This window comes from Salmo salar, chromosome 01, assembly GCF_965601325.2.
Source record: "Salmo salar chromosome 01, fSalSal1, whole genome shotgun sequence".
NCBI lineage: Eukaryota > Metazoa > Chordata > Actinopteri > Salmoniformes > Salmonidae > Salmo > Salmo salar.
In genome coordinates, this window is record NC_138291.1 from 37,873,493 (window position 1) to 37,889,888 (window position 16,396).

At 42.4% G+C, this 16,396-nt stretch overlaps 1 protein-coding gene across 1 annotated transcript; it reads left to right on the top strand.

Annotated features, from left to right (window-relative positions):
• The first annotated feature begins 5,017 nt into the window (after positions 1–5,017).
• LOC106601641 (gap junction beta-4 protein-like) lies at positions 5,018–8,492 on the top strand. The gene is made up of 2 exons (XM_014193984.3): positions 5,018–5,177; positions 6,669–8,492. The coding sequence occupies exon 2, from the start codon at positions 6,678–6,680 to the stop codon at positions 7,485–7,487; it is 810 nt and encodes a 269-aa protein (XP_014049459.1). The 5' UTR covers positions 5,018–5,177; positions 6,669–6,677; the 3' UTR covers positions 7,488–8,492.
• Positions 8,493–16,396: the final 7,904 nt, after the last annotated feature.

Below are 16,396 nucleotides of genomic sequence, written 5' to 3' on the forward strand. Positions count from 1 at the left end.
ATCTTCTTACTGAATGCAGCAGTTTTGCTATTAGCATCTTTGAAGCTGAGACACATCTTGGGTTTGTAGTTTTCAAAGTACATTAGTTGTTTTGAGTTGAAGGCCCCACGTCTCTTTCTGAGAGAAGAAAAAAGGATGGCATTTTGATGGCAATCATTATGTATTTTAATGATTTGGCTTTCTGATGGCACTTTGAATGTCATATTGAAAGACGTATTCCGGAATCAGCTCATCATAACTTATATTATCTTCATTTTTAATCACACTGGCAAGAATATTTGATCTAAAGTAGTGATGGCAATGGTTGAAATGTCACAATATGATCAATGGAGAGAACTTACTGTCTTATAAAGTGAACAGCATCTTCATATTCCATCCCACACTCAATCAACGCCAACGCTACCAGGACTGGGGCTCTGGAGAGAAATTATATAAATTATATCAAGTGTACTGTAGAGATGAGAAAGTTGATGTGTAATATAAACAACAAATTTGAGAATTAAATGGTCATTATTCATAACCTATTCACTACACACTGCTTTTGCTATGAGTTGGTGGCTAGCAGACATTTGAAGGAAGATGAAGATACAATAGGCAAATAGATTGAACATGTACGCAGATAACTCACCGACCCAAACCCGCCACACAATGCACTGCTATGCAACAACCGGGTTCGTCTCGGAATTTACACTTGAGGAGGTTGAGCCAGTCATCAACGACATGTTCAGGGGGTGAAGAACCATCGTCAAATGGCCAATCCTGTTTGAGGAAAACATATGGTTGGTATTAGGCTCCATTAATGGATGAATTTATTAGGTAGCGTAATTGATAGGCCTAACGCTTTCATTCAACCTCCATCATTACGAAAAAGATAGACCTAGATGTCATGTAGATACAGTGAACAATTGGAACCAGAATGCTTGAAGCTCCAACCAAATCTGAAGGTCTCTGATGGGTTAACATCATGGCAGAAGAGAAAAAAAAGTAGTTTTACCACAACAGTGATGCCTTCCTGCTCCACAGGGGTTTTGTCGTAAGGGGCATTACACACTCTGACTAGTGTCTGCACACCAAAAGCCTTGAGGTCTTGATTACAAATGAAGTGTTTTAGGTTAGTAATCAAGACACTGTTTTTCAGTACATTCCAATCTTGCTTGACAAAAGAATAAACTCAAAAAACGCAAGCATATGGGGATATGTATTATAGGAGTTAATACTGTACCTCTATAAATTTCACCAGCTGGGAGTTGGTGGGGTTGTGGGTGATCAGACACTTTATACACTCATAGGTGAACTCAACAGGGGCCTGGCGATTCATCTTGACAGACAGTTGGAGAAGGCAGTCTTCCAGGAGAGTTTGAACAGTCCAGCAGTAGAGAAAAATACTACAAAATGGGTGAGTGATTGGGTATAAAGGTGGTTATTGAAAGATATAGGCTATAGAAAACGGGGTGAAAGTAAATAAAAAGTGGAATATGAAAAGGAAACAAAACATTCAGGAATGGTTTATAGTTGCTAAACGGCTGGATTAACTCAATCGAAGCCATATACTTGGGAGAAATATCAGCCTCTCTCTCTCCAGGAGTACTGGTCAACTTCAGGTGGGGTATTTCTTCATGTTTGGCTAAAGGCTGCTTACTTGTCCACAATGACCAGGTGCTGGTGCTGTGCCTGGCAGAAGTCGCCACAGTTCCTCACCCTCACAAACGCCATAAATGTGCAGCCTCGAAAACACATTGATCACAGGAAGATAACAGTCACAGGGAGACATGGCTTTAGCAGCAACACAGCCCAAGTAAAACATATAGACTAGCTGTAGAACTAAATCAGATAGAATACAGCACAAGCAATTCAGGCTATATAAGTCCAACAGAGGTCGTGTGTGTCACGTTGTATTACATGTGTCATGTAACATTGATTTGCAATAATAAAATAGGCCTACATGTTAAAAAAAAAAACAATGAGAAAATCTATGAGTGAAACAAACCGTTGTGTGCTGAGTAACGTTGAGTTCATCCAGTGTGCACAAGGCAGTGTGACAGCTGCACACATTGATTCTTCTCTCTACGGTGGCTCAGCCTAGGGCTCCTGCTGCTCACAAAGGGCTCCTGACGTGGCTAAAACATAGCTTAAAAAAGCCCAATTAAGGAAAAATGCTGTGTAACGTTAGCCTAGTAAGAATATAATACATTTTACATTCCATGAATGTTTCATTCAGCTCATAGAAGAGGTACAATACAATTTATTTACACTGAAGAATAAAAAACGCAACATGCAACAAAAATAGTCAATTGAAATAAATTCATTCGGCCCTAATCTACGGATTTCACATGACTGGGAATACAGATACGCATCTCTTGGTCACAGACACCTTAAAAAGAAGGTAGGGGCGTGGATCAGAAAAACAGTATCTGATGTGACCACCATTTCCCTCATGCAGCACAACACATCTCCTTCGCATAGAGTTGATCAGGCTGTTGACTGTGGGTTGTGGAATGTTGTCCCACTCCTCTTCAATGGAAGTGTGAAGTTTCTGGATATTGACGGGAACTGGTACATGCTGTCGTACACGTCGTTCCAGAGCATCCCAAACGTGCTCAATGGCTGATATGTCTGGTGAGTATGCAGGCCATGAAAGAACTGGGATATTTTTAGCTTCCAGGAATTGTGTATAGATCCTTGCGACATGTGCCGTGAATTATCATGCTGAAACATGAGGTGCTGGCGGCGAAAAAAATGGCACGACAATGGGTCTCAGAATCTCATCACGGTATCTCTGCTCATTCAAATTTCCATCGATAAAATGCAATTGTGTTCATTGTCCGTAGGTTTTGCCTGCCTAAACCATAACCCCACCGCCACCATGGGGCACTCTGTTCACAACGTTGACATCAGCAAACCGCTCACCCACACAACACCATACACACTGTCTGCCATCTGCCAGGTACAGTTGAAACCAGAATTAATCCGTGAAGAGCACACTTCTCCAGCGTGCCAGTGGCCATCGAACATTTCCCACTTAAGTCAGTTACGATGCCACACTGCAGTCAGATCAAGACCCTGGTGACGATGACGAGCACTCAGATGAGCTTCCCTGAGATGGTTTTTGACAATTTATGCAGAAATTCTTCGATTGTGCAAACCCAGTTTCATCAGCTGTCCGGGTGGCTGGTCTCAGATGATCCTGTAGGTGAAGAAGCCGGATGTCGTGGTTACACGTGGTCTGCGGTTGTTAGGCCGGTTGGACGTACTACCCAAGTTCTCTAAAATGACATTGGAGGCGGCTTATGGACATGCAATTCTCTGGCACCAGCTCTGGTGGACATTCCTGCAGTCAACATGCCAATTGCACACTCCCTCAAAACTTGAGACATCTGTGGCATTGTGTTGTGTGACAAAACTGCACATTTTAGAGTGGCCCTTTATTGTTCCCAGCACAAGGCGCACCTGTGTAATGATCATGTGGTTTAATCAGTTTCTTGATATGCCACACCTGTCAGGTGGATTGTTTATCTGGGCAAAAGAGAAATGCTCAGTAACAGGGATGAAAATGAATGTGTGCACAAAACATGAGAGAAAAGCTTTCTGTGCATATGGAACATTTCTGGTACCTTTTATTACAGCTCACGAAACCAACACTTTACATGTGTTTACATTTCAGTTCAGTGTACAAACATTACAGCTCTTTATCACTCTATCAGTCTGTCTCTGGGTGGGTACAATTTGTGGAACGTTCCAACAGGAATCTGTTTAAAAAACTTCGTAAAGTACAACGTTGCCAACAAACGTATACAAGTAGCACGATCATCTCACCTAGCTAACTAGCTGCAGAAAAGGCATCAACTCACCACGTAGCTTATTCTTAATGTCTGTCCATAGGCTACCAGAGTGAGGACACACATTTTTAGGAATAAACGTGGTGAGTGAAAAATAATATTGAAAAAGCCCACTCCTTACCCAGTATCTTATTCTGCCGCTATACAACTTTGTATGCGTTGTTTGTTGGCAACCTTGTTATTTACGAAGTTTTTGGAACAGATTCCTGTTGGAACGTTCCACAAATTATACCCACTCTTTGTCTCTCCATGAAGTCTCTCCGTCTGTACAAACATAGCATAAATAGTACAATACAGTTCATGCAATAATATTGATATACGTAACTAACTATTGCAGATTAACTTGCATTTAATCACCGTGATTATCTAGCTATAAACTAGCATTTGCCATACAGTATTTGGGAGTCAAGCTAACACGTTAGAAACGCAGCAAATCTAGCTCGTAAATGTATGTGTAGTTAACTAGCTAGTTACTTACAAAAAGCTGTTAAATAAAGTATTCAATGACAATTCGGTGAAAGACAGGTTGACAAAAGCAACGTATCCGTTTGTTGACAGCAGTGCTAAACAAGTTTTAGCTTCTAGCGGCTTGGTGTATACCACGTGACTGACGTGACGTCAATGTTTGCGCTGGAAAAACAATACAGTGAGCATTTTTATTCATATTCTCAACACCAGAGGGAGTCCTTGACCCACAGTTTAGTAACATTGATTTTGGGCGAAAATACATAGTTTTTTTATTATTTCATGTTATTTCAATGATGGACATTGGTGATGAAACATGATATTGAATGTTTGCCAAATTCTGACGGCAGACACCCATTAAAAAAAACAAAAAAACATTTTGCCTTGACAAGAAACCTAGTAGACGTATTAATTGCCATATAGGTTATTCAGTCCTCATTCAGTGTTATATGTTAGGCTTACATAAAGTAATTGCAGTTTCATTAACATGGATACCACAGGTGTGAAATGCTACTATTACGCTTCTTCTTACAGTAAGCCTACAGCCCACAGCCATACTCTCTCATTGAGGTTGGGTGGGCTTGTAACAACATGTCTGGTCTTGTGTGGTTTCCTCATGAATAGATAAACACACACCCACACCCTCTGATCAACAGGTAGAAAAACTACACCACTGGCAATATTATACACTCCTCATCACTCACTCCTCACACACCTGGGGCAGGTAGGCTAGGCTGTTTGCACTCTGTAGTTTTCCAGGTGACAACAGGCTAAACCCTTGTTCAGGTTTGACAGGATTTCTGAAGTGGAACGGGAAGCTACTTGATAGAAGCTTCCAGCTGTGTTGTTCTGCTGTAATATTTCATAATATTCCAGGTAAGGTCATTTTGAGTCTACTTTAAGAAACACATGCCTTAACTATATTATCTTAGGGAAATGGGGGTAAATAAACTTTAAAATTCAGAAAACTGGAGGTAGGCCTACCACAGTATACGCTCTGTACAATATAACCACTCCTGTTTCCATACCTGTCTCTCAAATATGTTTATAATCTCTACACATTAAGTGTTCTATACTCAAGGGGCTTAACATGTCTTTAATAATAATAATAATACATTTTATTTGACAGACGCCTTTCAGGACACTCAAGGATACCATCCTTTAGCAGTACATAAAATCAAATGCATCAATCAATGGTGTAATTTAAAGTAATACGGTTTTACACTCGTTAACACTTACCGTCACAAAAGTATTGTTTTAGAACCTGTTTAAAACGGATGAGGGACAGAATGTCTGACTAATGCATGTCTTACAAGAGTAAAGATGCTACAATAACTATGGTCGGAGCGTTAACTTGAACACTTTGTAATAAGATTTGACATTTCTTCTATTGTTACTCCTATCAAATGTGTACATCTCAATTGGCTTTTTTCAATGAGATTAACTGGTTGGTCATACTTTTATTTCAAAACATCTTTACACCGTCTGTTCAGTGAATGTTGCTTGTTTAGACTAATGTTGATTAGAGCCCGATGATGTGTTGTGAATGTAGAGATAACATATTTTTGCTCTCTACAAACATAGCAATATCTCTGTACACATTTAAATGACAATTTACTGGCGAGTACTGTTGTTGCAAAGACTTCAGTAATAATAAATCATTCAATCAAATATAATCATGATCTGGAATGCTGAATACTTGTCAAATACTCTCTAACAGTTAATAGTCTGAGTGGATGTTGGAGGCATGCAATACAGTGATATAGTTTTACATCATTACTGACATTATGGAAAAGTAGGCGTTCTATTTTACATTTCTCTAAGGCCTACAGTTTCAAAATTGATTGCTGTGCTTCGGAGCGCTAAAAGCATTTAGAGCTGATAAATCCTATCAGAAGGTAGATTAGTTTAATCTCCATGGACTAATTATATATGATGTAACACAAAAACTGATACACATACCGTATCCCATTTAGATCTAGTTTTATTTAGGCTTCCAATTCATGATGGAGGAAATGACGAGTCAAGAATACAATTCTCTCATTTCTTTTCATCAAGAGTTTTAGAATACATATACTTCCAGTATTGTAAATGGGGTGTGGTTTCTTCATTTAGTAACCTCGTTTCCTAGACTGCTTTGTGGAAGACTCACAAAGTAGCAAGCGAGAGCTAATGCCATCACCAATGCCATCATAGTCTATTTTACAGCACTGAAAAGGAAGGACGATTGGCTGTGTTGGTGTCTTTGTAGCCAGGTTAAGTCTATTTATTTAATTGATGACAGACTGATTGTAACCTTGTGTGTGACCATTTTGCCTTGTGACTGACTTCTGACTCTCTCTGTGTTCATGGTGCCTGTGTTGACAGTCCGCAGGGATGAACTGGTCAGCACTAGAGAGCCTCCTTAGCGGGGTCAACAAGTACTCCACAATGTTCGGCCGTGTGTGGCTGTCCATGGTATTTGTGTTTCGTGTCATGGTGTTCGTGGTGGCCGCCCAGCCCGTGTGGGGAGACGAGACCAAGGACTTTGTGTGCAACACCAGGCAGCCCGGCTGCACCAACGTCTGCTACGACAGCATCTTCCCCATCTCACACATCCGCCTGTGGGCCCTACAGCTCATTTTCGTCACCTGTCCCTCTCTCATGGTGGTGGCGCACGTCAAGTACCGCGAGGGGAAGGATTCAAAGTATACTGCCCAACACCAGGGCTCTCACATGTACGCCAACCCAGGGAAGAAACGTGGAGGCCTGTGGTGGACCTACCTGGTCAGCCTGATCTTCAAGGCCGGGTTTGATGTAGCCTTCCTCTACATTCTCTACTATATCTACCACGGGTATGACATGCCACGGCTCTCCAAGTGTGCCCTGGAGCCTTGCCCCAACACAGTGGACTGCTACATCTCCAGGCCCATGGAGAAGAAGATCTTCACCATCCTCATGGTGGTCTCCTCAGCCCTCTGCGTCTTCATGTGCATACTGGAGATGTTCTATCTGGTGGGCATGCGCTTACAGAAGGTGCTCAAAGTATGGCAGGCCAACAAGAGACTGCTCTTTGCTGAGCGCCATAAGGTCACCAACATTGCTCTGCCGAGGTCATCGTACATCAGGGTAGATCCAACTATTGGGAGCCAGCAGAACATCAACAGACAGAAGAAGGCAGAGGAGGCTGCTGCCACAGGCCTGTAGCCCTGATCTATATGATTTTGGTGCATATTGGGACTATGCAAGAATCATGAAGAACAGAAGGACCTTACACAGGAATAAGAAGCTTTATAAATGGACTCCTACATGTACAGATAACTGTGGTGTGTGTCTGCTTGTGGTTCGTTGTGTTTTCTGTTTACTTTGGTTTGTTAACTTCTGTTGCCGTTTGTTTACATAGCTTACAATTGTTCATCTGTTTTTTATGTTTCAGCTCTCTAGCACTTATTATGTAGTACTTATATGATATTATTGTCACGGGTGTCGTAGGGTTTAGACCAAGACCCCGCGGGAAAATGTATACTCATCTTTTATTGAAGGACAAAGAAGGAAAAAACCAAAACGTATACAAAAAAACCACGGCGACAAAGAATTGGCCCGGTAAAGCACAAAGCTATACACAGCAATAATCTCCCACAAAATCCCATGACAAAACACATACCTATTTATAGGACCTTCAATCAGAGGCAACGATAGACAGCTGCCTCCAACTGAAGGCCCCAACACCAATTAACTAAACATAGAAATACAAACGACTAGACTGAACATAGAACTAAACTAACATAGAACAATAACCAAAACCCTGGACTAATAAATCAAATACCCCTCTACATAAACAACCACCCCGAACCATATAAACCAAATACCCCCTCTACATGAACACATACACAAACACAGCCTGAACCACATAAAACAAATACCCCCTGCCACGTCCTGACCAAACTATAAGAACAAATAACTCCTTTACTGGTCAGGACGTGACAATTATGTCATATTCATATTTTTTGTTTTAGCCATTTCATTGACTTGAAGAGTATTTCAAATCCCCAACCTAGTCAAGATAGAATTATATTACAGAACATCAATGTACATTTTAAATAGCTTTCCCAATATTTAACATCCAGAGATTTAAGGGTTTATAGTAAAATGGCAAAAACAAATACAGACTTTTTGCACAGTAATGTTTTATAAATGTTTAATATTCAAGAACCGTGTGAATTTTTGTCTTTTCTTTAAATTCTTTACAGATCACTTATAGATCTTGTATTTCGGCAAGTAAAAGTCTGTATACGTGAAATAAATTACTGTATTTCTAAAGATTGAAAATCTATATTTTCAATATATTAAGGCACTATCCAGAACCTCTATGTAGAGGGCTAGGATTAGTTTTGGGACAAGGCATTAGTAGTAGGCTAGGTCAGGTCTAGTCCCCAATGAAAATCACAGTATAGAATATCAGAATATTAATATTCAATTGAATATTTATTATGCTCATGACTCAGAGTCCGATGGCCATAACAAAAGCAACGACTCCTACTCTGTCACTCTGAAATGGGCAACGCTCACCTCACTCACTCAGAAGACTATTTAAATCACTTCTAACTCTTCAACCAAACAGTATTTGCATTGCCACCACAAACAACTCAATACTACTTTTCCTACTGCATGCGTACATGATTCAAAGACAACAACCTTTATACAATTCACAAAGCTACCACATTTTTTACACGATTCAAAGGTTACAACAACAATCATTAGAAATATAAATTCAAAAGCTCTACTTTTTCTGAAACCGTCTTTTTACTCTCTCTCGCAGGTTCTATCCCCCGTCTGTGTTCTGAAGCCTCTCTCTCTCTCTCTCTCTCTCTCTCTCTCTCTCTCTCTCTCTCTCTCTCTCTCTCTCTCTCTCTCTCTCTCTCTCTCTCTCTCTCTCTCTCTCTCTCTCTCTCTCTCTCTCTCTCTCTCTCTCTCTCTCTCTCTCTCTCTCTCTCTCTCTCTCTCTCTCTCTCTCTCTCCTCTCTCTCTATCTCTACCTTTTTAAAATAGCACACTCCATCCACAGTGCCCGCCTGCCCAGAACCTTAGCATTTACATAACGTTACATAAGCGACACCTCTTGAACTTTTACTTGTACTTCCCTCCTACCATTCTATCTATCCATTATCCTCAGACCCTCTACCTCACTCTCGAGTTCTATTCTTCCCTTTGTCATCTAACCACAATAACACTTTTCCTCTTGTGCTTTCTCGTTGCCATGACTTACACAGCTTATTGTCCCTCATTAATTTATCGTGGAATCTTTCTATTATTCAAACATCAGTTGACAGCAGCTGATAAGTAAGAGCGAGGATGTCAGATGCAGCATAATATCAGTGTTTTTTGCTTTTCATCTCAGTCAATCTGACCAGCTAGCAATGGCAGATATTCTGCTGCATGATTCACCCACTCAGCTACACCCACGCATGCAGCGTCCTAGCTGGCTACATTTCACACATACATACAGTACAATCAAGAACACAGACAGCATGCACTCCCACACACTCCCCTGTCAAACAATGCAGGGCCACATATTTCTTTGAATCCAAAATCTACAGAAAAGATAAATATGTTCAGTCTGAAATATGTTCATATCTGTATTCTCCAATGATAATAACGATGATGATACATAGGAGTGTCAGTTTGTTTGTGCTAAAATGCCAACTCCCTGTCAATCACTGTCATGCCAAACATGTTTGGCTTGACAATGACAGCAAATCAAATTGTATTGGTCGCGTACACATATTTTACAGATGTAATCGCAGGTGCAGTGAAATGCTTATGTTTGTAGCTCCAACAGTGCAGTATACACTATACAGTTGAAGTCGGAAGTTTAAATACACTTAGGTTGAAGTCATTAAAACTCGTTTTTCAACCACTCCACAAATTTCTTGTTAACGAACTATAGTTTTGGCAAGTAGGTTAGGACATCTACTATGTGCATGACACAAGTAATTTTTCTAACAATTGTTACAGACTGATTATTTCACTTATAACTCACTGTATTACAATTCCAGTGGGTCAGAAGTTTACATACACTAAGTTGACTGTGCCTTTAAACAGCTTGGAAAATTCCAGGAAATGATGTCATGGCTTTATAAGCTTCTGATAGGTTAATTGACATCATTTGAGTCAATTGGAGGTGTACCTGTGGATGTATTTCAAGGCCTACCTTCAAACTCAGTGCCTCTTTGCTTGACATCATGGGACAATCAAAAGAAATCAGCCAAGACCTCAGAAAAAAAATTGTAGACCTCCACAAGTCTGGTTCATCCTTGGGAGCAATTTCCAAACGCCTGAAGGTACCACGTTCATCTGTGCAAACAATAGTATGCAAGTATAAACACCATGGGACCACGCAGCCATCATACCGCTCAGGAAGGAGATGTGTTCTGTCTCCTAGAGATGAACGTACTTTGGTGCAAAAAGTGCAAATCGATCCCAGAACAACAGCAAAGGACCTTGTGAAGACGTTGGAGGAAACTGGTACAAAAGTATCTATATCCACAGTAAAACGAGTCCTATATCGACATAACCTGAAAGGCCGCTCAGCAATGGATAACATGTATTTTTTTCCTCAGCAATCTACACACAATACCCCACAATGACAAAGCAAAAACAGAACAGAAATACCTTATTTACATAAGTATTCAGACACACCTGTCTATATAAGGTCCCATAGTTGACAGTGCATGTCAGAGCAAAAACCAAGCCATGAGGTTGAAGGAATTGTCCGTAGAGCTCCGAGACAGGATTGTGTCAAGGCACAGATCTGGGGAAAGGTACCAAAAAATGTCTGCAGCATTGAAGTTCTCTAATAACACAGTGGCCTCCATCAATCTTAAATGAAAGAAGTTTGGAACCACCAAAACTCTTCCTTGAGCTGGCCGTCCGGCCAAACTGAGCAATCGGGGGAGAAGGGCCTTGGTCAGGGAGGTGACCAAAAACCCGATGGTCACTCTGACAGAGCTCTAGAGTTCCTCTGTGGAGATGGGAGAACCTTCCAGAAAGACAACCATCTCTGCAGCACTCCACCAATCAGGCCTTTCAAGTAGTGTGGCCAGACGAAAGCCACTCCTCAGTGACTGGCACATGACAGCCCGCTTGGAGTTTGCCAAAAGACACTTAAAGACTCTCTTTTTCAGCGGGAGGGACTGGGAGACTAGTCAGGATCGACGGAAAGATGAATGGAGCAAATACAGAGAGATCCTTGATAAAAAAAACCTGCTCCAGAGTGCTATGGGCCTCAGACTGGGGCTAAGGTTCACCTTCCAACAAGACGATGCTAAGCACACAGCCAAGACAACACAGGAGTGGCTTCGGGACAAGTCTCTGAATGTCCTCGAGTGGCCCAGCCGTGGCCCGGACTTGAACCCGATCTAACATCTCTGGAGAAACCTGAAAATAGCTGTGCAGCAACTTTCTTCCCATCCAACGTGACAGAGCTTGAGAGGATCTGCAGAGAAGAATGTGAGAAACTTCCCAAATACAGGTGTGACAAATTTGTAGCGTCATACCCAAGACTCGAGGCTGTAACCGCTGCCAAAGGTGCTTCAACAAAGTATTAATTTAAGTATTTAATTTTTTTTTATACATTTGCAAAAAAACAAGTTTTTGCTTTGTCAACAATTTAATCTATTTTAGAATAAGGCTAATGTAACAACATGTGAAAAAGTCAAGGGGGTCTGAATACTTTCCGAATGCATTGTATACATATGAAGTGGGTAAAACAGAATGGAAACATATCAAAGTGTTCAATGACTACGTACATAGGGCAGCAGGGTAGAGTACCGGGTGGTAGCCGACTAGTAACAGTGACTAAGTTCAGGGCAGGGTACTGGGCGAAAGCCAGCTAGTGGTGACTGTTTCACAGTCTGATGGCCTGGCGATAGAAGCTGTTTATCGGTCTCTCTATCCAGGCTTTGATGCACCTGTACGATTTCCGCCTTCTAGATGGTAGCGGGGTGAACAGGCCGTGGCTCGGGTGGCTGAGGTCCTTGATGATCTTCTAGATGGTAGCGGGGTGAACAGGACGTGGCTCGGGTGGCTGAGGTCCTTGATGATCTTCTAGATGGTAGCGGGGTGAACAGGACGTGGCTCGGGTGGCTGAGGTCCTTGATGATCTTCTAGATGGTAGCGGGGTGAACAGGACGTGGCTCGGGTGGCTGAGTTCCTTGATGATCTTCTAGATGGTAGCGGATGAACAGACCATGGCTCGGGTGGCTGAGGTCCTTGATGATCGTCTTGGCCTTCCTGTGACACCGGGTTCTGTAGATGTCCTGGAGGGCGGGCAAACTTGATGATTGAGTTGGAGATGTGCGTGGCCATGCAGTCATGGGTGAACAGGGAGTACAGGATAGGGCTGAGTGTGCACCCTTGTGGGGGCAATGGAGTTGGCAAGAGCACAAACAGATCTGGGACCAGGCTAATATATAATTAATATTCACAATAATAATCTTCAGCGGAATCAATCAATTATGCAATAACCTCGTCTGGTGTGTTTGAAGTACCCCGAAGAAACAATGTACATGCCTCTGAGAGATCGTCATAGCATGAACCAGCCGCTAAAGCAAAAGGTAGATGTCATCTGTGTCATTCAATGCTCCAGAGCTCAATATCAACTGTAACACTTACTTGGGTTAGGGTAAGCAGCGAAAAATGTTTCTTTCTGCAACAACAACAACAACAAAAAAAGTGCCACATATAGTGAGTGACACAGTAATGGTATTGGGAGATTAGTCACCCAGACACACTGTGGTGATGATGAAGAAAGACCACTGATGTACTACTAACCTGGGTACTAGTCGGTTTGTGCTATCATGCTCAGACAAACACAACAGTTCGTCTGTCAGCCTCCTCAGATAATGTGTGTATTGATTCTCATGTGAAATATAGCTGACAATTACGACAGCCCCCCACCACACACACACCTACTGCCACCTCTCTGGCCTTGTTCACAATGATCTAATTAATTTGGACAGAAATAGACTGAGCCCTACATTTCTGCAAAAAAAAACAGTTCGGCCTTGGATGTATCTACGATGTAATACACAGAAGTCACAGTTTCTATTTTATAGGAAAATAAAAATATGAGACAGATGAAGAGCACAAGTAAAAATTGAAACAGACAAAATGCTGAAAATCTACTGTAAGGGGATGATGGCCAACACTTACAGCAGTAAAATAAAAAGGTTGGAAAATAATATTGTGGGGCTTACTTTTCCCAATAGACAAAATGCAGGTGACACAGAATCACCAAGTTAAAATATTTATTTTCACATTTATGCATTTCAACAACAAGTTCTCATAATTGCACACAAAAGCTTTACAATAGATCCCTCCATACGCATCACTTAGTATTATTCACCATCAAAAACCAAGCAAGGTAGGCTACTGTAGATCAATAGTTAATTTCATCAAGACATCTTCAGGATTTCATAGCTTTACAATGCAAAATTAATTTCAGAGCACGTTATTATATATTTGGCAAAGATCAAATATACCACTTTCACTCATTTTCATACAACAACCAATCAACACTTTTCATAAATTAAATATATAACAAATGTGTCGCTTAAATTCGGAACCTTTCATTCTAACAATCAAAAGAAACAGATACTGTAGATGAAAATCCAACAGAATTTCCATATCAATCAACTTGACAAAGTATATATATGTAACTTATTTGATGCAGCAAAAAAATACATTAAATAAAGAAACTGTAGAAGGAGAATCCTTACATTTTGCTCATATGGTAATATAAATTGATGAATTAAGCTGTTATTAAGGTAGCATTTACTGGGACTATCTTTACTGAAATTAAGCATGGATACTATAGTATATGACAGAAATTGGTAATTGTGTTAACCTAAACTCATTTGTAATTTAATCAAAACAAAGGCTGTCATAATCAATGTGAGATCAACAACTATGAAGCAGACTCCCTCTGGTTCTATCCCAAATGGCACCCTATTCCCTATGGGCCCTGGTCTAAAGTAGTGCACTATATGGGGAATAGGGCGCCATTTGAGATGCAGACAGTGTCTCTCCTCTCACACCTCTGTGTGGGTTGAGGAGTGTGAAGAGGATGAAGAGGAAGATGAAGAGGATAACGTGTCTTTTTTACTCGTCTGACGAGTGGAACCTTCAGCGGCCCTGAACTGCCAGGTAACCTTCCTCGGTTGCTCGGTTACAGGGACTGGAACTTCCTCTGTCACTGGCTCGGTCACTGGCTTCACTTCCTCACAGAATAGATAAGACAACACCTCCTGCTCTAGCTCCTTCCACAGATCCCATGTTGGTTGTTTGATTGGTTTAGATTTAGCCTTAGGACCAGACTCGGACTCATCAGAATCCCAGTCACTGTCTCCAACCATGGAGCCAAGTACAAAGTCCACTCCGGACCCGCTGTCATCAGAGGAGTCAGACTCCTTGGAACTACCAAGGAAAGAAGAGTGGCCTTCTGTTGCGAGCCGGTGACACTCAGGACCTGCTAGGTAAACAAAACTATCTGTTGAGAGGAAGTCACTTTCCTCAACGTTGGGGCAGAGGTGTTTGGAGAGGGAGGTTGGGGGTGTAGACTCAGTCAGAGAAGGGAGAGAGGGGTGCTCCTCCTGTGCTGATGAGACAGCAGGGGGCACAGACACAGCCAGGTATACAAAACTATCTGTAGTAACGAACGGATCCAGGTCACTGCTGTCCAGGCCTGATTTATTCTGTGGTATCTCATGTCTGGAGGGGGATAAGGGGAGTGGGGAGTCAATGCCAGAAATGATTTGAACACTCTTGTTCCTTGGTTTCAATTCTGCCTGGTTGACAGGGGTGGAACTATCATATAGATCTGGATTATCAGGCCCTTCATTGCTGGTGGACTGCAGCTCACCCATTGCGGGTTTTTTCATCAAAGGTGATTCTTCCTCAAACCCATGCCCCTCACAGTGAGAGGAGCTCTTTAAGAGTGATGGGTAGCACCACTGGAGCTCTGTGCTCTCCTCCCTCCCCCAGTCTTTAAATGCCACCTCGTCTTTATCCTGGTCCAAAGACGTGTTGCTCCCCAAGTCTGACTCAGTCAAGGGTCTGTCACTACCATCTGAGGCGTTGTCTTCCTGGCTGGTCTGACTGGGGTTCGACATGAAGACTCCACTTGAGTCTGACTCCAAGGTCAGGTTGGAATCAGGTGAACCGTCTTCCTTGAGATTCTTTGTCGTCCCTGTTGAACACCCCATGGCAAGGAGTTCCAGGCTGGGTTGGGTACTGATCTGCTTAGGTTCAGAGACCCTTACAGAAACAACAGATTGCTCTGCTGTGAGCTGTGAAACTTTCTTTCTCAGAGAATCTGTCAGACATTGTTGTGCCACAAGTTCACTCTCTACTTCTTTGGCCCTTCTCTCCAGCTCCAGGAGAGAGAGTTCAGAAGCAGCACTAGAGGGTGGGTGAGATCCTCCAAACCCAGAAGGGGGTTTGAGCAGAGGCCAGTGCCTCAGAGAGCCAGTGTAAGACTCTGTGTCCCCCCAGCCTTCATCCCACAGTGTGTTCACCATACCGAGCACTACGTCCCACTCTTCCACCTCCTCCCCCTCTGCACCACCACCTCCTGCTCCACCCTCCTGCTCCTTGCTTTCTGGATCTCCCTCCTTCACACTTGACTCAGCACCATCGCTGCTTTTACATTCTGGCTCCTCTCCTTCTTCCCCTTCCTTCTCTGGTTTCTGGAGAGGTTTTTTTGCAGAGTAGACCCTCCAATTTTCCAGGTTTTGCTCCTTCAAGGAGTAACCCACCCTACCTACCAACCCTACCAATTTACCCTGGTGCTCAGAAAAAGGGGTGAGGCGAGGAAGATTTTTTCTCTCCATGGCACTAAGAACCACCAGGGAGGGCAGAGGGGGAAGGATAGGGAGGTTATGGAGTGCACCGCCTTGTCTAACAGTTCTCTTCCTTACAATCAGTCTGCGAGGCCAGGTGGATTCCATAGGCTGGGGGCTCACAGCACGAGCAGGAGCAGGTCCTGGGGAAATCTGATCGAGCATGAGGGGGGTAGTGTCACGGGTTGGCTCTGGGGAGAAGGGAGAATCATTGTC

Bases quoted from the DNA above. Each gene is read 5' to 3' on its own strand.
- LOC106601641 (XM_014193984.3), top strand. From the start codon at position 6,678: ATGAACTGGTCAGCACTAGAGAGCCTCCTTAGCGGGGTCAACAAGTAC.